The sequence below is a fragment of the Petromyzon marinus genome, chromosome 56 (assembly GCF_048934315.1).
Source record: "Petromyzon marinus isolate PM22_M1 ecotype Great Lakes invasive population chromosome 56, UKy_Petmar_22M1.pri1.0, whole genome shotgun sequence".
NCBI lineage: Eukaryota > Metazoa > Chordata > Hyperoartia > Petromyzontiformes > Petromyzontidae > Petromyzon > Petromyzon marinus.
In genome coordinates this window covers 8,473,658-8,493,916 of record NC_133722.1, presented here as the reverse complement: position 1 = coordinate 8,493,916, position 20,259 = coordinate 8,473,658, and the positions used below count along the sequence as shown (strand labels likewise).

General features: G+C 44.7%; 1 protein-coding gene across 1 annotated transcript in view; it reads left to right on the top strand.

Moving 5' to 3' along the window:
* The first annotated feature begins 7,760 nt into the window (after positions 1 to 7,760).
* Positions 7,761 to 20,259, top strand: part of TMBIM6 (transmembrane BAX inhibitor motif containing 6) — a 29,733-nt gene continuing 17,234 nt past the window's right edge. Inside the window, exons 1-4 of the mRNA XM_032975626.2 lie at positions 7,761 to 7,901; positions 8,344 to 8,417; positions 17,656 to 17,764; positions 19,527 to 19,647. Of these exons, the coding sequence (XP_032831517.1) occupies positions 8,356 to 8,417; positions 17,656 to 17,764; positions 19,527 to 19,647 (292 nt within the window). The 5' untranslated portion in view covers positions 7,761 to 7,901; positions 8,344 to 8,355. The remainder of the gene's footprint in view (positions 7,902 to 8,343; positions 8,418 to 17,655; positions 17,765 to 19,526; positions 19,648 to 20,259) is intronic.

Below are 20,259 nucleotides of genomic sequence, written 5' to 3'. Positions count from 1 at the left end.
CGCTTTGTTGTACCACCATCTCCTGGTGACGCAGGGTTACGGTACCTCCTCCTCTACGCCCACGGGAAAGTGAGTTGGAACAGATGGAGGAGTTGTAACAGATGGAGATTAGTCCACACTTTGCTGTACCACCATCTCCTGGTGACCCAGGGTTACGGCACCTTCTCCTCTACGCCCACGGGAAAGTGAGTTGGAACAGATGGAGGAGTTGGAACAGATGGAGATCAGTCCACGCTTTGTTGTACCGCCGTGTTCTAGCGAGCCAGGGTACGGCACCTCCTCTTCCTCCTCTTCCTCGACGCCCACGGGGAAGGGAGTTTATCAGCCCATCTTTGTGTGATCCACCAACCCACTGCTGCCTCCACAGCGCTGCTGGGTCACAGGCAGAGCCACGTGCGTAGTCGGGCTAAACGATTAATCGATTTCAAATCGAAATCGCAATTTGAAACAATGCGGTATAGCAAATTGCAAAGGCTGCGATTTTTTTGCGATTTGAAAAGTCATATTACTTTCTTATTGGTATTGTTTTATTATTTTATTATTCTAACTTTATTTATTTAGCTTAACATTTTTTTTTTATGTTTGAATGTTCTATTTCTTTTAAAACATTTTAATAAATACATGTTGGAAGCAATTAATACATTTTCAGTTCTCATCCTTGCATTAGAATATATCGAGCAGTTCATATTGTGATGGTATCACGTGGTAATGCTCCATCACGTGTTTTAAGTCTATGTCAGTGAATATTGAACTAAAGCTTGACTTTTAAAAATGTAATCGCGAATCAAGTCGCAATCGCAATGTGAGAAAAATCGCAATTAGATATTTTCCCCAAATCATATTCTTGGTTCACGTAGGTAGATAGAAGAAAAAAATGTTTTAATTATAAATTCATTGAAGATTAAAGCAAACAGCCCACGCTTAATGAAGACCGCTTGCGTTGCGATCGAAACGTCGTGGGTTTTTGGCTTTTATTTTTTATTGTTTTTTATTTAACTATTTATTTTATTTTCTACCTACGTGACTTCACAGCAAGAACCAAGAAGGTGAATTCCTGCAGTCACGAAAGTTTTAAAGCCCAAACATTTTTTCCCCCAAAATCGTTCAGCCCGAGTGCGTCTACACTGCGCCACGTGAATCGCGCCCCCTGGCGACTACCGCGTGTGTACTGCACCGTCACAGCCACGTACAGGCCGGCGGGCACTTCAAGTTTAATTTATTTCGTTAAAGTTTCATTTATTAGGTATAGAGCCCTGTGAGCCATGCGGCTCTTGAGTCGGGCGCAACCGCAACAAACAAAAAAAACATGAACAGAGAAGCATCTTAAGGCGACGACGCGCAACATAATCATCCTGGGATAAACCAGTGTGATGCAAATTCTTGGCTCTTTCGGTAAAGTCGCCACGTAGAAGGGAAACGATAAAATAATAAAAATTATAAACAATGAAATTCTCACGACGTTTCGACTGCAACACAAGAAGCAATCATCATCAGGTGTGAAAACCACAGCAAGAAATTTTGAAAAAAGTGGCGTTTTTTTTTAACGTTAGCACCACAAAGAGCGATTTGACAGTTTGTTCAGATGGACGAGTCCATCTATGTTCGGAAAAGAGGAGGGGGGAGACGAAAATAATGGATGCGGTCTGAAAGCCACCGTAAGCGTGAACAATCAAGACCAGAAATGGTTTCATCTTCTTTGGTTCTTTTGGTAAAGTCACGTAGAATGAGAATCAAATAATAAATTGATAAAATAAAATAACACAATAAAATTCTCACGACGTTTCGGCCACAACACAATCTGCCTTCATCAGGTGAAGGGACGAGACTGTCTGGAGGACAGCGCTGAGAATATTATTGTGTTATTTTATTTTATCAATTTATTATTTTATTCTCATTCTACGTGACTTTACCGAAAGAACCAAAGAAGATGAATCCTTGCAGTCACGAAAGCTTTAAATCGAAACAGAAATGGTTTATCAAATCCTTCCAATGATTGTTAAACTGGAATCCATCTTCTCGGTTGAAATTGTCTCTGTGTTTGTATATGTGGATAGCCTCATGAACGAATCTCTCATGGTAGCCAGATGGCTTGCAAATGTTCTTGCTGTGGTTTTCACACCCGATGATGATTGCTTGTGTTGCAGTCGAAACGTCGTGAGAATTGTATTGTTTTATATATTTTTTATTATTTTATTGTTTCCCTTCTACGTGGTGACTTTACCGAAAGAACCAAGAATATTAATCCCTGCAGTCACGAAAGCTTTAAATCAAAATTCAGTGTGATGCAAGTCAAACAATAACAACCATGAGACAATTTAGATTAAAGTTATCAGGCCAACTCCGCACTTCCGCAAGAGACGTGGCTTCTAAAACCATATGTTTTCGAAATCACCAAAATAAAGCTATCAAAACAATGTCACAAAAGTAATTCAATAGTTGGGGCTGATGCTGAGTCCACACGTTAACACAGCGTGAGCTGGCGAGGGGCCTCCTTAGCCGGGGGGGGGGGGGAGAGTCTAGTTCACCATGAGAGTCCAGTTCACCATGGGAGTCAGTTTACCATGAGAGTCAGTTCACCATGAGAGTCCAGTTCACCATGAGAGTCCAGTTCACCATGAGAGTCCAGTTTACCATGGGAGTCAGTTCACCATGAGAGTCCAGTTCACCATGAGAGTCCAGTTCACCATGAGAGTCCAGTTTACCATGAGAGTCCAGTTCACCATGAGAGTCCAGTTCACCATGAGAGTCCAGTTTACCATGGGAGTCAGTTTACCATGAGAGTCAGTTTACCATGAGAGTCAGTTTACCATGGGAGTCAGTTTACCATGAGAGTCAGTTCACCATGAGAGTCAGTTTACCATGGAAGTCCAGTTTACCATGGAAGTTCAGTTTACCATGAGAGTCAGTTTACCATGGAAGTCCAGTTTACCATGAGAGTCAGTTTACCATGAGAGTCAGTTTACCATGGGAGTCAGTTTAAAATGGGAGTCAGTTTACCATGAGAGTCAGTTTACCATGAGAGTCAGTTTAAAATGGGAGTCAGTTTACCATGAGAGTCAGTTTACCATGGGAGTCAGTTTACCATGGGAGTCAGTTTACCATGGGAGTCAGTTTACCATGAGAGTCAGTTTACCAAGAGAGTCAGTTTACCATGAGAGTCAGTTTAACATGAGAGTCAGTTTACCATGAGTGTCAGTTTACCATGGAAGTCTAGATTACCATGAGAGTCAGTTTACCATGAGAGTCAGTTTACCATGAGAGTCCAGTTTACCATGAGAGTCAGTTTACCATGGAAGTCCAGTTTACCATGGAAGTCAGTATACCATGAGAGTCAGTTTACCATGAGAGTCAGTTTACCATGGGAGTCAGTTTACCATGAGAGTCAGTTCACCATAAGAGTCAGTTTACCATGGAAGTCCAGTTTACCATGGAAGTTCAGTTTACCATGAGAGCCAGTTTTCCATGAGAGTCAGTTTACCATGAGAGTCAGTTTACCATGAGAGTCAGTTCACCATGAGAGTCAGTTCACTATGGGAGTCAGTTTACCATGGGTTGTCAGTTTACCATGAGAGTCAGTTTACTATGAGAGTCAGTTTACCATGAGAGTCCAGTTTACCATGGAAGTCAGTTTACCATAGAAGTCAAGTTTCCCATGGGCAGGAGTTGGCGTTTATCCACACTGGGAAATGTGAGCGTGACGTAGTTAGTCACTCAGCTGCGCTTTATATACGCTGATAAATGTTAGCGTTACGTCATTACTCACGCAGTAGCGCTTATCCACATTGGGAAATATGAGCGTGACGTCATTAGAAACGTTAATTTAGGTGACAGTGGAGCATTTGGCTGTTATAAATTGCCACGTGATTGGGGGCCGTCCATAAATGACGTCACGCGATTTTGGACAATTTTTTACCCCCCCCCCCCTCGTCACACGGCGTCACAAAAAGTCAGACCCCCCCTCAAATATGACGTCACAAAGCTCTGCCCCCCCAAAAAATATATATATAAAACATGCTTCAAATGGCTTTAAACTATTGTCATTGTAGTGCGTATTTAATGTGGCGCTGCACTCTGATGTTGCAGGAGAAAACATTTATTAAAAAGTCTATTTAATTAAGTAGAACGTGTTGTCAATATTTATTTAAAGTTGCGCATTTTGATGTGACGTCACATTTCTCAACCCCCCCCCCCCCCTCGTCACACATCGTCACAAATGTCTGACCTCCCCCCCCCCTAGGTGCGTGACGTCATTTATGGACGGCCCCTTAAGCACTACGTTGAGCTATCATTTGTGGCCAGGTAGCTTCTGGAAAAATAGGGGAATAGCTCAGTCCGCCTCACCTGGTAAGATTGAAAAAAATGTAATGTAAAATTTAGTTTTAAAGCTTTCGCGACTGTAGGTATTCCATATTCTTGGTTCTTTCTATAAAGTCACGTAGAAGGGAAATAATAAAATAATGAAAATAAAACAATTAAATTCTCACGACGTTTCGTATGCAACACAAGCAATCATCATCAGGTGTGAAAACCACAGCAATAATGTTTTTTTTCTTCAAAAATTTCATCGAAACGTCGTGAGAATTTTATTGTTTGATTTTTTATTTGTTGTATTATCCCCCTTCTACGTGACTTTATCCGAAAGGACCAAGAATAAAAATGTAATTATTTTTGTTGTACGCCATTTGTTTACCTTTCCTATACTTCTTCTTTGGTTCTTTCGGTAAAGTCACGTAGAATGAGAATAAAATAATAAATTGATAAAATAATATTCTCACGACGTTTCGGCCACAACACAAGCGGCCTTGTTGTACGTGGATGACACTTTTGTCATCTGGCCACATGGCCGGCCTGCTCTAGACCAATTCTTCGACCACATCAATTCCATACACCCAGCCATCAGATTTACCATGGAAGTCGAAATAGATGGCAAGATACCTTTTTTGGATGTCCTAATTAAAAAGAGACCTGATGGTTCAATGAGCCACTCTGTCTACAGGAAAGCTACCCATACGGATGCTTATCTGAAACCGGATTCCCACCACCATCCATCACAGAAGAATTCTCTCATCAAGACTCTGTATCATAGAGCCCAATGCATATCCGACCAGGAACACATAAGCAGTGAACTCAAGCACGTACACCAAGCTCTTAGGGCTAATGGTTACTCCGACTATACAATCCGCAAAGCTATCACTCAAACCATGAAGAAGAACCCTCTTGAGGAGCCTTTCAAAACCATCACTTTACCCTACATTGCTGGGATCACAAAAAAGATCTCCAAAATCTTGAATAAACACAAGATCCAGGTCCGTTTCAACACATTACATAAAATCCGTGATCTGGTTCCGTCTGTAAAAGATGTGATTCCGGACATACAATACCCTGGTGTCTACAAACTAAGTTGCCTCTGTGGTAGTAGTTACATTGGAGAAACCAAACGCCATATCTCGGACCGCATTCGTGAACATAAAGCAGACCTTAAACACGGTAGGACCAACACCTCGGCCGTAGCAGATCATTGTTCTAATTCAGTAGGCTCACATGCCATTGACTTTTCCAAGACGGAGGTTCTTTGTAAGCCATCTGGCTTCCATGAGAGATTCGTTCATGAGGCTATCCACATATACAAGCACAGAGACAATTTCAACCGAGAAGATGGATTCTATCTTAGCAATCATTGGAAAGATTTGATAAATCATTTCAGTTCTTGATTGATTGTTCACGCTTACAGTGGCTTTCAGACAGCATACATAAAAACAAATTTCGTCTCCCCCCTCCTCTTTTAAAAAAATAGATGGACTAGTCCTGGGTAAACTGCCAATCGTTGCGCGTGACGCAAACGTTAATTTTTTATATATATAAATAAATAAAATAAATATGCCGTTTTCAAAATAAATTTATGCAAACCGACACACCTGATGATGACCGTTTGAGTTATGGTCGAAACGTCGTGAGAATTTTTATTGTTTTATATATATTTTGTTATTTTGTTGTTTCTCTTCAACGTGACTTTACCGAAAAAACTAAGAAGATGTGTGACGTGTTTTGTTGGCAGAAACAAGGGGAAAAACCCTGATTTAAAGCTTTCGTGACTGCAGGGATTAAAAATATAAAACAATATTTTTTTATTTCTTTATTTAAAGCTTTCGTGACTGCAGTGATTCATATTCTTGGTTCTTTCGGTAAAGTCACGTTGAAGGGAAACAATAAATTAATAATAATAATATATAAGACAATAAAATTCTCACGACGTTTCGACTGTAACACAAACAGTCATCATCAGGTGTGTTTCTTGCCGTTGGTTTTCACACCTGATGATGACTGTTTGTGTTACAGTCGAAACGTCGTGGGAATTTTATTGTTATATATTATTATTATTATTTTATTGTTTCCCTTCAACGTGACTTTACCGAAAGAACCAATAATATGGGAAACCCCTTTTATTATATTTTGGTACTGGCAAAGGCGATATAATGATGATGGGGGGGGGGGTGAGAAATGTGACGTCACATCAAAATGCGCAACTTTAAATAAATATAGACAACACGTTCTACTTAATCAAATAGACTTTTTAATAAATGTTTTCTCCTACAACATCAGAGTGCAGCGCCACATTAAATACGCACTACAATGACAATAGTTTAAAGCGATTTGAAGCATGTTTTATTTGGGGGGGGTGCAGAGCTTTGTGACGTCATATTTGAGGGGGGGGGTCTGACTTTTAGTGACGCCGTGTGACGGACGGACGGGGGGTCAAAATCCTCCAAAATCGCGTGACGTCATTTATGGACGGCACCTCATCCGATTTCTCCTCCAGTACAGCATAAACACCGTCCTGTGTGCTGAACTCGGAAATTTAATTGTGACGTCATCGCGCAGCCTGGCCTGGTCACGTGCACCTGAGAGAACCGTTGCGCGACGTTACGCGTAGGACGTGGTGACGTCAGCGCGCTATTCGTGGTTGGTTGTTTGGTTACGTGCGGGGGGGCCGAGGGGCGGGGCTCGCTCTTGCCCACTCCAAAGACAAAGATCCCCCGTGTAGCCTTAGCCGACTGCTGGGGCAAGTGCTGTTAGCGAGCCAGCATCCACGCCCGGCCGCCTTTGTCTCCCCAGTGGCGATGTTTATTACACACCGCACCGGGTACTCGTTTTGAGGCTGAGTCGACTTTGGGACAGACCACCAGGACCGGGTTCAAGATAATCGCCACCGGTCTTGGTGACCTCGAGCGGGGAATCGAACTCGGGTCGCAAGGGTTCTCGGAGCGCAACAGCGCGCTAACCGCTGCACCACCGCTCCTTCACCCGCCCGCCCCCACACCGTCAACTAGCGTTAACCACGTGACTCAAACGTGCCAGCGCGAGACGTCACGACTGTCGGATGATAGGAGGGGGCGGGGGCATTTGGGGGGGGGATGGAGAGGGGCGGGGTTTATGGGGAGGGGCGGGGTTGGAAGGTGAAGGGGGCTGGGTTAAATAGGAGGCGGGGTTTGTGGTGGAGGGGCGGAGTCGAAGGAGGCTGGGGTTGGAGGATGAGGGGAGGGGTCTTGAAATAGTGGGGCGGGGTTGGCGGGTGAAGGGCGGGGTTTGAGGGTGAGGGGCGGGGTTGTAGGTGCGAGGGGCGGAGTCGGAGGAGCCCGGGTTGGGGGGCGAGGGGCGGAAATTTTGATGTCGAGGGGCGGGGTTGTCGGCTGAGGGGCGGGGTTTTGAGGTGGAGGGGGCGGGGTTGGTGGGGTGAGGGGCGGGGCAAGGGGCGGGGCCCGCTTCATAAACCTACGTCACTCGCTCCGTGCTATAATCTCTGTCTGTGTCGGGTTAAGCTTGAGTCGACTTCTTCACGGCGTCTGGATTCGACCGAAAGATTCAAGTGCTTTAAACGACCCCCCCCCCCCCCTCGATTACAGGTGACAATAAAGCGAACAACAATCTGTCCTTAAACGCATTACAAGCGTCGTTATTGTTGCCGTGGTTTTGTTTCGAGTTAAAGGAGATTGTTAATTGCGTCATAGATGGGCCGCTGTTCAGGCGACGAGCGCGCTCTGTCTGAGGCCTTGTTGGCCGTTCGTTAAATTATTGATTCGCATTTAGAACGCGAATGACATTAACAGATGGAGCAGTGCAACGCGCGTCCCCAGTTAAACGATCGTTAAATGTACAAATTGCTTAATGCGCGGTGTTTGAAAGGTTTTACGTTTTGTTAATATTTTTTTTCTTTAAAAAATCGTTGGTTGGGCAATGGTAACGCCGCCCCTCCCGTCGGCGGCCATTGCCAGCAAGTGGATAATGGAGGTCTCGTTTGTTGTTGTTGGTTTTAATGGTGGTGGTTTGTTGTTGTTTTTGCCTCAGGAAAAACACGCCATGGAAACCTTGTTGGGAGATCGGCGCTTCAACGCGCGCACCATTTTCGACTTCAGCTGCCTGTGAGGCGTTTCCCCGGGACCGTCTTTGTCTTCCCTCGTTTGCTTTTGGGGGGGCATCGTCACCTCACAACCGTCATCATCATCATCGTCGGCATCATACCATCACACTCCTGTTACACGCCGACTTCTGAGCACAGCAATTGTAGATGCTCAACCCCCGCCGTGCACATCACTCTTCCACTGCTGCTTTGGAGTGTCTGAGTAGCAATCGTGTTAAAATCCCATACCTGTCAACCCCTTATCAGTGTCCTACCTTATTACTGACCAATTCAGACATTATTGGTCACCCCGTGCCCCCTTATAAATCTCAACGTTCATCCTACAAAGTCCCATCACAAGGGAGAAACATAAATAGGCAAAAAAAAACTATTTTTGTTGCCCGTATTGAAATGGCTGTACCACCGTATGGACCTAAAAACTCAATTTCGTTGTTCAAGAATACAGGGTAAACTGTATGGGTTGACAGGTGTGTAGTTTATAGTGCATACCTGGCAACCCCTTATATGTGCCCTACCTTATTACTGACCAATTCAGACCTTAATGATCACCCCGTGCCCTTTTAAATCTCAACGTTCATCCTACAAAGTCTAGTATTGAAACGGCTGTACGCCGTATGGACCTGAGTACTCGATTTCCCTGTACAAGAATACTGGTAAAGCGTATGGGTTTACACGGTATGCAATCTGCACACCAGTTTGGCTACGTACGGTGCAAAAGAAGTTCGACATACAACCAACCACGACCATCTCTCACCATCGCCACCACTTCATTGCCACGCACCCTTCTATAGCCTTGGGATAACGACATTTGCAAACCCACTTCATACATTTCTATCTCGTTCACAACTTTATTATAATTGCCACATTGCAATACTGCCTTCAGCTCAGTTATCTGCCTTTTTAATGTTTAGAACTGCTTTTTGTGTGTTTTAGTTTGTTGTCATTCCCCCGCACCTCCGATTAGCACGTATGGTGCGAACGAACTTTAACATTATATCTATATTCTTAGCTCTTTCGGTAAAGTCACGTTGAAGGGAAATAATAAAATATATATAAAACAATAAAAATTCTCACGACGTCTCGACCATAACACAAACGGTCGTCATCAGGTGTGTTATGGTTGAAACGTCGTGAGAATTTTTATTGTTTGATATATATTTTTATTATTTTATTATTTCCCTTCAACGTGACTTTACCGAAAGAGCTAAGAATATGAATTACTGCAGTCACGAAAGCTTTAAATCAAAATACTATATCTATTTTTTATTTTACCAGGTAAGGCCCACTGAGCTGCTATATAATGTAGCTCTTGTTCAGAAGCGACCTGGATATCCCATGATAGCTCAGCAAAAGGGGCTTAACATGTGGAAATGTAAAGCAGCCAAATACTCTTCAACGCGTGCTGTTGATTCTAAATGTGGAGGGGTGGGGGGGATGGGGAAATCCGAAAGAGCCCGAAGAAAAATCCACGCGAGTGCAGGGAGAGAGACGCGCAAACTCAAAATATACAGAAGGTGTCGGGGTCGCGACCTCCTGTATACCAGTTGACACATCGTCACCGTGGCGCCCCCCCCCCGTTGTAGCATGCAAGTTGTGGTATGACACTTACGGTAACACCAATCTACCATTGGGCCTGGAAAAACGATATTCGTGGGTGGAAAATGAAACCCAGCTCCCCGTGTACCTCCTTGATTTCCTTAAACGCGCCCATCTTCTTCACACGCAGCTGCTGTCACTTATTTCCTTCAACCCACCCACCACCAACCCTCACAGCGTTCACATGCCTGTTGAGCTCATACTTAACCTTTTGCCCTCCCCAAAACCTTGATGTCACCGACCCTCGCCTCCACTGCCATTCTACCCTCATCGACCTCAATTTCGCCACCTTTACCGGCTGTCAAGCTTCCCGCTCGACTCCTCACTCAGCACCCTCACCACAGTGGCTAGGGAGATGTTATCTACGTTGCCTGGCATGCAGGAGATCCTGGGTTCGATTCTGACCCTGACACTTGCTATATATTTGCTGTATATTTGGAGTTTGCGTGTCTCTCTCTGTCTCCCTGTGGTTGCGTGGATTTTTCTCCAGGTCCTTCGGTTTTCCCCTCTACATTTTGAATCAACAACACGCGTTTAGGGTATTTGGATGCTTTACATTTCCACGTGAAAAGTCGTTTTATTGAGCTATCATTTGTGGCCAGGTCCCTTCTTAAAAATAAGTTAGTACCTCTGTGCTTTATCTGGTAAGATAAAAAATAGTTCATTTGTATTTTTTAAGCGATTTGTTTACCTTTCCTATACTTTGCACTCCGAAAGTGTTTTGTTATTGTTTTTGTAACGTTATGACCCCCCTGCCCCTACTGGACATCTGTGAAAAAGAGCTTTATAGCTCATCGGATTCCTCCAGTTTAAATAAAGATTCTGTACTCAAGCCAAAGTGATTTCCTGCTAAAATGAACAATTGAGGTGGTGCTCATCTCTTTACGACCCCACCAAAGCCAGTGGTGGAAATTCCACATTCCAAACCACTTTTCGCTTCTCCCATAATGCAGTACAGCAAATCCATTTTATAGAACCTAACCCTGCAGAGATATATGATGGGCTTGAGTCAACCCCGCACCAGGATTATGAACTCGCAATTGCGAGCCGCCCGCTCTGCCACTGAGACCAACCTGGCCAGTTTTTAATGGATAGAAACGACACCACGTGAACAGGACTCCCGTTATAATCACTTCTGTGTAGTGTTTCCCTTTCCCCCCCCCCCCATATGCAAAGCTGAGCCATTGAGCCCATTCACGCCGCGATTAAGTACAAGTAATAAACGATTTCACCTTTTAAGTTAACATCCCCTCGGGGAGTTGGTGAACCCGCCAACACTGGCGTCCAGCATTAACGTGGCTCCATTTGCCACGAAGCGTGATGTTGGGGCCAGTTTCAGTTTGAAAGGGTGTACTTCTGCAAATAAGTTCATGGCAGCTGGAATGTCATGTAATGGACACTACAGTTTTCCAGTTTTTGTTTAATATTTGGACGTGGTGTGAAATGGGAATGGGGAGTGTGTATTTATATTGGAGGAATCCGATGAGCTGTGAAGCTCTTTTCATCACGGATGTCCAGGAGGTTTTGGTCGAGATGGAACAGTGGTGGCTTGCAATCGGTAGGTGGTGAGTTCCTATTCTGGTTCGTGGTTGACTCGAAGATATAGTGGATGTTCAAGATCAGCCGACATCACTTTCCAGAGGTAGTGCCGGTGTCAAGAGTGCAACTTAACGCATATTTGTAGGCTTTCGCGACCAATATCCATAAAAATGCTTTTTTTTGGTTAGGTCGCATAAATATAAATGTCTACAAACCTGCCACCACCCGACACAGCAAATTGGTAAGGTTTCTCAGGTAAACAAAACGTGCCAATTGGTTACTACAGTACTTCACCACACCGCTGAATTGTAAACTCACAACATTTATAGAGTACCATGTTTTGCTGGTGATTACAACCAGCTTAACCAGGCAACATTTCCTGATGAAGCTGGTTGTAATTGCCAGCGATTGGTTACCAGTAGTAACTAATTGGCACTTTTTGTTTACGTGGCAAATCTTTACTAATCGACCGGGTTTAACGACACTGATATTTGAGAACTCTAACCCAAAAAAACTAATATGGAGTGCAATGTTGCCAGCTTTGAAAATGTTACCCCCCTTACCCGATTGTAATATGGACGGCGAAAGTTGCAGGAGCCCTCCTGAAAATAGTCCTGAGACTTGGTGAGCCTCTGTCTCCTGGTTAAACGAGCGTGATAATAGCAATAATTAACATCCATCAGAAGTCTTATTAAATGGATTCACCTTTGTACGTAAAAGGAACAGTGTGTTGGACTGTATGGACCTGCCGCCCATCATAGGAATGTGCAAATGCTACAGCTTAGGGCTGTAAACAAGAAATGAGCGAAGCCTAAATTCTCATTTGAACGGGAGATCACTTCGACTTTATAGTTACTACTATGCCTATGACTTCGTCTTCTTTCCTATGCCAATAACTAAATGAGCCCATCATCCATAATGCAGCTGTTGGCGGCTCAGGGATGCCAATTGGCCCATCGCAATGACAAAAATGTAATTTAGTAATCGGCGTCCACGATTTGTTTAAATCGAAACCCCCATCGGGTTAGTTTGGATTGATGCCATCGCAAAACATTTTGACCTCGTTTTATAAAACATAAAAAAAAAATTGGCATTTGTACGGGCGCCAGGCCTCGGGCTCGTCCGTGGAATATCTGTCGCTCGTGCTTTGTAATGGGCTCTTGTTCAATTAAAAAAAAAGCACAAAAACAATGGGCATTTGTCCTTCTAAATGTGACAAAACATCCATCAACTTTCGAACGTTTTGATTTTGCTGGTACTGCGGACTTTGCACGTCCTTTTTGAGACCTTGAGGTCTTGCGGTACAGTGCCGTGATAAGATCAAGGTTTTTCGCAAACACAGCTCCGCCGCCCGTGTGTGTGCGCGACATTGTCTAAATAGTTCCGTTAGAGCGCCCCCCCCACCCCACCCACAGAGTGAAAAATAACCTCAACACATTTCGTGAAATAACACAAACAATTGTTCGATATGTAACATTTCATGAAAAAATACGAATAGGTTTTACCCTTTCTGGCAACCAAATAGGTGTTCAAACACCACATAGAAACCTTTTTTTGCAAGGAATCATGTCTGCATTAACCACACGTACCTTGTGGTGAACATGCAAACAAAACATGCCCTGATAATATATGGGCATTGTCCTTGAAACTGATTGGCCTACACCAATGACAGCCTTCTTTCGGGCATAGTCTCGACCAGAGAACGCCAAAAGGCGAACAGCATGGTTCCTCATTCGTGAGCAAGAGGATGACCACCATGGAGATGCAGGAGTGAACTGCGTGGTAACATCACTGGACGATGAGAGATGATGGTATATGGAGGCCTTCATCAGGCAGTGGCTAGGGAATGGCTGATGATCATCATCATCACCATACTCTGCTGATATCTCTTTGAAAAGGGCACCACGGTGGCGAGATGTTAACTACCTCACCTGGTATACAGAGTTTTATCGGTTCGATCCCGACCCTGTGATGCCAGCTGTATATTTGGAGTTTGCGTGTTCTCCCCGTGGTCGCGTGGATTTTTCTCCGTGTCCTCTGATTTTCCTCCACATTTCGAATCAACATCACACCTTTGGAGTATTTGGCAATGAATTTCTACATGATGATAAGCCACTTTGAGCTATCATTTGTTAATGGCCAGGTCGCTTCTGAAAAAGAGCTGTATAGCTCGGTGGGCCTTGGTAAAGTAAAAATTGTTTATTAGTTTAGAAAGGCTCCCTGACTAGACCTCCCTGCTACCTTCTCTACTACATGTTGAGGCACGGGTCTTGTTTTTTTTTTACTCCATTTTACAACTTCACACTCATTCTTTAAGATTGTACAGCAAGGTCTCAGAGTAGGCGGGGGTTAGGTTCCATGTACCCCGCGTTAGCTGGAATTCGTGCAAGTCGGGGTTCGCCTATACGCGTGTAGTATATAATGTATATATACTACTGTATAAACTATATGCTATATACTATATGAGTGTATACAGTGAGGGAAAAAAGTATTTGATCCCCTGCTGATTTTTTATGTTTGCCCACTGACAAAGAAATGGTCAGTCTATAATTTTAATGGTAGGTTTATTTGAACAATGAGAGATAGAATAACAACAACAAAAATCCAGAAAAACGCATGTCAAAAATGTTATAAATTGATTTGCAGTTTAATGAGGGAAATAAGTATTTGACCCCCTCTCAATCAGAAAGATTTCTGGCTCCCAGGTGTCTTTTATACAGGAAACGAGCTGAGATTAGGAGCACACTCTTAAAGGGAGTGCTCCTTATCTCAGCTTGTTACCTGTATAAAAGACCTGTCCACAGAAGCAATCAATCAGATTCCAAACTATTCACCATGGCCAAGACCAAAGAGCTCTCCAAAGATGTCAGGGACAAGATTGTAGACCTACACAAGGCTGGAATGGGCTACAAGACCATTGCCAAGCAGCTTGGTGAGAAGGTGACAACAGTTGGTGCGATTATTCGCAAATGGAAGAAACACCAAAGAACTGTCAATCTCCTTCGGCCTGGGGCTCCATGCAAGATCTCACCTCGTGGAGTTGCAATGATCATGAGAACGGTGAGGAATCAGCCCAGAACTACATGGGAGGATCTTGTCAATGATCTCAAGGCAGCTGGGACCATAGTCACCAAGAAAACAATTGGTAACACACTACGCCGTGAAGGACTGAAATCCTGCAGCGCCCGCAAGGTCCCCCTGCTCAAGAAAGCACATATATATGCCCATCTAAAGTTTGCCAATGAACATGTGAATGATTCAGAGGACAACTGGGTGAAAGTGTTGTGGTCAGATGAGACCAAAATGGAGCTCTGGCATCAACTCAACTCGCCGTGTTTGGAGGAGGAGGAATGCTGCCTATGACCCCAAGAACACCATCCCCACCGTCAAACATGGAGGTGGAAACATTATGCTTTGGGGGTGTTTTTGTGCTAAGGGGACAGGACAACTTCACCGCATCAAAGGGACGATGGACGGGGCCATGTACCGTCAAATCTTGGGTGAGAACCTCCTTCCCTCAGCCAGAGCATTGAAAATGGGTCGTGGATGGGTATTCCAGCATGACAATGACCCAAAACACACGGCCAAGGCAACAAAGGAGTGGCTCAAGAAGAAACACATTAAGGTCCTGGAGTGGCCTAGCCAGTCTCCAGACCTTAATCCCATAGAAAATCTGTGGAGGGAGCTGAAGATTCGAGTTGCCAAACGTCAGCCTCAAAACCTTAATGACTTGGAGAAGATCTGCAAAGAGGAGTGGGACAAAATCCCTCCTGAGATGTGTGCAAACCTTGTGGCCAACTACAAGAAACATCTGATCTCTGTGATTGCCAACAAGGGTTTTGCAACCAAGTACTAAGTCATGTTTTGCAGAGGGGTCAAATACTTATTTCCATCATTAAAATGCAAATCAATTTATAAAATTTTTGACATGCGTTTTTCTGGATTTTTTTGTTATTCTGTCTCTCACTGTTCAAATAAACCTACCATTAAAATTATAGACTGATCATTTCTTTGTTAGTGGGCAAACGTACAAAATCAGCAGGGGATCAAATACTTTTTTTTTCCCTCACTGTATATACAATGTAAGAGTGTATATAACATGTATATAAATGTACATGAATCTATATATAGAAAAGGGAAATTTGTGAATGTGTGTGTGTCTGTTCGAAATGTTTAGCATACTTCCCGACATGCAACAAACTTGAAATTTGGCATGTGGGTAGTTTCCAGACTGCACACCATGCAAAAAGTATAAAAATAGATTTGTATTTTTTTTGGGGGGGGGGTGGGGGGTGCGTGCGCAATGCATATATTTTGCACGGAAAGTGAGCTGGGACGTCACATCGGTCATGTGACCCGCGGAAGCGTTACGCAGTGTGCCTGCTGACGTCACGCATCCCCCCCCCCCAACCCTCCGCGAGTAAAGTGCCATACAAATGTGTTGTAGGTCTAAGGCGTTCTTTGCACAGCATTGCTTTATTATTTGAGTCGTTTACTGCCGTACGCACCCTGAAAGTTGTGTGGTGTGTCTGCAGCAAGCGCGTGTATGTGTGGGGGGAGCGGTAGTGTAGTGGTTGGCGCGCTGCGCTACGAACCCGGCGACCCGAATTCGATTCCCGCTCACGGCCACCACCCGTGACGATTATTTGAACTGGTCCTGGGCATCCCCTAGGTCGACTCAGCCTCAAACGAGTGACTGGTGTGGTGTGAACATCGCCACTGGGGAGACAAAGGCGGCCGGGCGTGGTGAATCCAAGTCCTGGGCGAAGCCGGGTAGTAAAGCTAGTATTTCATCAAGTACAGCAATGTACAGTAAATGATTCACTAATCATCTGCAGCATCCAGGTCGGATAGCGAACACTAGATTATTATTGACACTTATTAACACAGGATTATTATTAACACAAGATTATTATTAACCCTCTATATTATTAACACTAGATTAGAACACCAGACATTGTTTTGGACTCGTTCCTTGCGCGGACGATACCATTACAAGCCCTCAAATCCACGTTCGCGTGATGGCGGGGAGGGGGGGGGGTGACTTAACTCGTTTCCTGCCCTGTACCTGTAGCGGAATTATGAGTCACAAGTGTAAGTGTGAATCGGGGTCGGTCGCTTGTGAGCGGATCCGCGTACTCTTGAGCCCCCCCTCGTACTCTAGAGACCTTACTCTTTTGCTTGCTATGACATCGGTGGAAAAAAAAAATCTCTTCACTCATGTAGAGTATTTTGAAGAATGGGACAAAGATGCATGCTTGGACTCGGAGATGGCTTGTGAGCCAAGCGAATCGGTGGGTACCACGTCGGGTGGCAAATGACACGTGTCCACCATGAGCAGTATCAACTGTGGCGGTCTTCATTCGTTTTCACAGGGGGGCCACTTTTGCCAATAAGACATCAGTGTGAGGGGCCGCCACACCATTTGAAGACATTGGTTAGTCATTTTAACGTTGAGGGTTTTCGCTTTCAATGTTATCCAGTGGTAAATATTGTGGGTTTACTCTTCAACACGCGGGTGTGCTGAAGTAGTAACTAATTGCCACGTTTTGTTTACGTGACAAACTTTACTGATTGGCTGTGTCGGGTGGTGACTGGTTTAACGACACATTTATATTTACGAGATCTAACCCCAAAAAAACCCTCTTCTGAACCTTGGGGCAAAAACTTAGTGTACATGCTGTCTGTTATGCTTTGTATTTATTATCATTTTTTTTTGTAATAGGCAATGTTCTCTATCAAGCATACTATGGCAGCCTTGTTTAAGAGAGGTTTTTCTCATCAGAAGCTACGACAGTGCGTACACACATTTGTGATCGAGAGAGGACATGATTCAAGAAAATCAATGTTGGCATTCGCCACCCTGGGTGTTACTGATAAAGCCATTTTTTTGGGCCCAGTATAGTCAAAGAACCAAGAGACAAATGGCGCCGTGTCAGCTGCTGCGTTACGAATTGACGGAATGGGAAAATTTCTTTATACTGGAGGAATCTGATGAGCTATGAAGCACTTCTTTCATGGATGCCCAGCAGCTATCTAAATGGCACTCATTCTCTTGCCTCTGATCCCTTGTTTCCCCCTTTATTTCCCCCACCCCCTGGCAGGGAGCCTGACACACGCCAACATCTCAAGAATGTCTACGCCACCCTGGCCATCTGCATGCTGGTGGCGGCCGCAGGGGCCTATGTCCACCTCTACACGGCCTTCCTGCAGGTAGGGAGACCTGCAGCAGGGAGTGGGGTAACCTGTTACGTGATGTCGTGATATAGAAGAATGGTAACACTGCTGTGTCGTGCTGTTGATGTCGTGTGAAAGGATGCAAACATTTCACACCGCTGTATTGTTTGGTGTTTTATGGGCGAGTGATCTCGTTAAATCTGATGGGGGGGAGGCGCCTTTGGTTGTTGCCGGGCCTGCATGGTGTCGCTGATGCCGCTGTAGCTGCTGATGCCGGTGGGAGAGCCGTTCACCACCAAACATTTGACGGTGTCATCCTGTTGATCTCGTTTGGAGGAATTGGCACCGCTTGTTGCAGCACGAAGTTATGTTTTTTACATCCAACCGTTTCCTTGCGTGGCGGAAGCCGTCGCAAGATTTCTCCGCCGTTAAGCGTGCTCCGTGAATTTTTGTTCCGACGGTTACTTTTTGCGCGCGAACGAGGGAAGTTGTTCCGGACTTGCCCGAAAAGTTTCGCAAATGGGGCTTCGATCGCAAGTTTTGGATGATGCGTGAACTTTTTTTTTTCTTTCGGGTTGATGCGAAAGTATGGCGTCGTGAAAAATGACGTCGCTTGAAAATTCGGCACGGACGTGGTGGTTTTTTTTCCCACCATAAGCGGCATCCGGTGACATTTATCTTCCCGTACATTTGTACAGCGCCTCAACCAAGGCGCTGTACAGTGAACTAACTACGGTACAAGGATAGTTGGCGAGATGAAACGAGACGGAGTGGATGGGGATGTGTGTAAAATGAGGTGGTGGTGGTGATGATGCGTGGCATAAACGAAGATGGAAATGAGATGAGTGGATTGATGATGGGTAACCACGGGGAGTTGGGGATGGGGTCACAGGTGTGATTCCACCTGGGGGTTGGGGTTGTGTGTGGGTGGAACTAATCCCACCGTATTCATCCATTCCCTCAACATTTCTGTAAGGTGATTACATTTTTTTCCTTCCCCATCCTCAGCACTTCAGCCGTGGATTTTTTTCGGAAAATATTTCTGCCAAAATTGGCAGCCTTTTTGGTTGTGACTCATGCCATACAAAAATGATTGATCAAAATTATCACAAGGTGCCCCAACCCCCCCCCCCCCCCCCTGCTGTCAATCTTATTCTGAATTCTGCTGTTTAAATGTGGAGGTTGTATTGTGCTACCAGCGGTGAAGACGGTGAGTTTTATTAACTGTGAAGACCTTGAACTCTGCTGTTGCTGTTTACTCTGAAGTACAGCGAGTTTTATTATTAACTGTATGTTGAATTATGCTATGACTTGTTATTGACAGTGAAGACATTGCATTGTACTATTAACAAAAAAATGAATTGAATTGTCGCCGTTTACGATGAAGACATTGAATTGTGCAATGACCGTGTCTACATTCAATTGGCTCGCCACGCAGTGCAAACGCTAATAATAATTAACTGGGGCGATGTGAGATGTTAACTCCCTCGCCTGGTACGCTGGAGCTCGTTGGTTCGATCCAGACCCTGACACCTCCTGTATATTCGGAGTTTGCGTGTCTCTCTCCCCGCGGTCGTATGGATTTTTCGCCAGGTCCTCTGGTTTTTCCCTCCACATTTAAGCGTCAACATCACGCATTTAACAGTGTTTGGCCGCTATAAATGTCCACATGATGATAAGCCACTTTGTTGAGCTATCATTTGTTATGCCGGGTCACTTCTGTTGAAAAAAATTGCTAGAATTAGAACTGTATAGGAACTTAATTTGTCCCGTTCACTTGTGTGCAACTGACCTCCAGGGGAACTTCTTGATGACCCTGGTGAGCATGGGCTTGCTCATGTGGCTGATGTTTACGCCTCGCAATGGGCAGAACGACGCCAAGCGACTGGGCATCCTGTGCGGCTTTGCCTTCACCGTTGGTGAGCGGGAACGCAGGCATCTCGGGCGCCGATGAATGATCGATTCTAAAGGCCGACGGCGATCTTTTGAAGGGCGCTGCCGGTGACGTGTGATGGTCAATCCTCCGATTAGCACGGTTGGCTACGTACGGTGTGAAAGAAGTTCTATATAATACATGTATAGACCCACGCAGACGATAGACTCGCACAGATCTATACACTCGCACAGACGATAGACTCGCACAGATCTATAGACTCACACATACGATAGACTCGCACAGATCTATACACTCACACAGACGATAGACTCGCACAGATCTATAGACTCACACAGACGATAGACTCGCACAGATCTATAGACTCACACAGACGATAGACTCACACAGATCTATAGACTCACACAGACGATAGACTCGCACAGATCTATAGACTCACACAGACGATAGACTCACACAGATCTATAGACTCACACAGACGATAGACTCGCACAGATCTATAGACTCACACAGACGATAGACTCGCACAGATCTATAGACTCACACAGACGATAGACTCGCACAGATCTATACACTCACACAGACGATAGACGCGCACAGATCTATAGACTCACACAGATCTATAGACTCACACAGA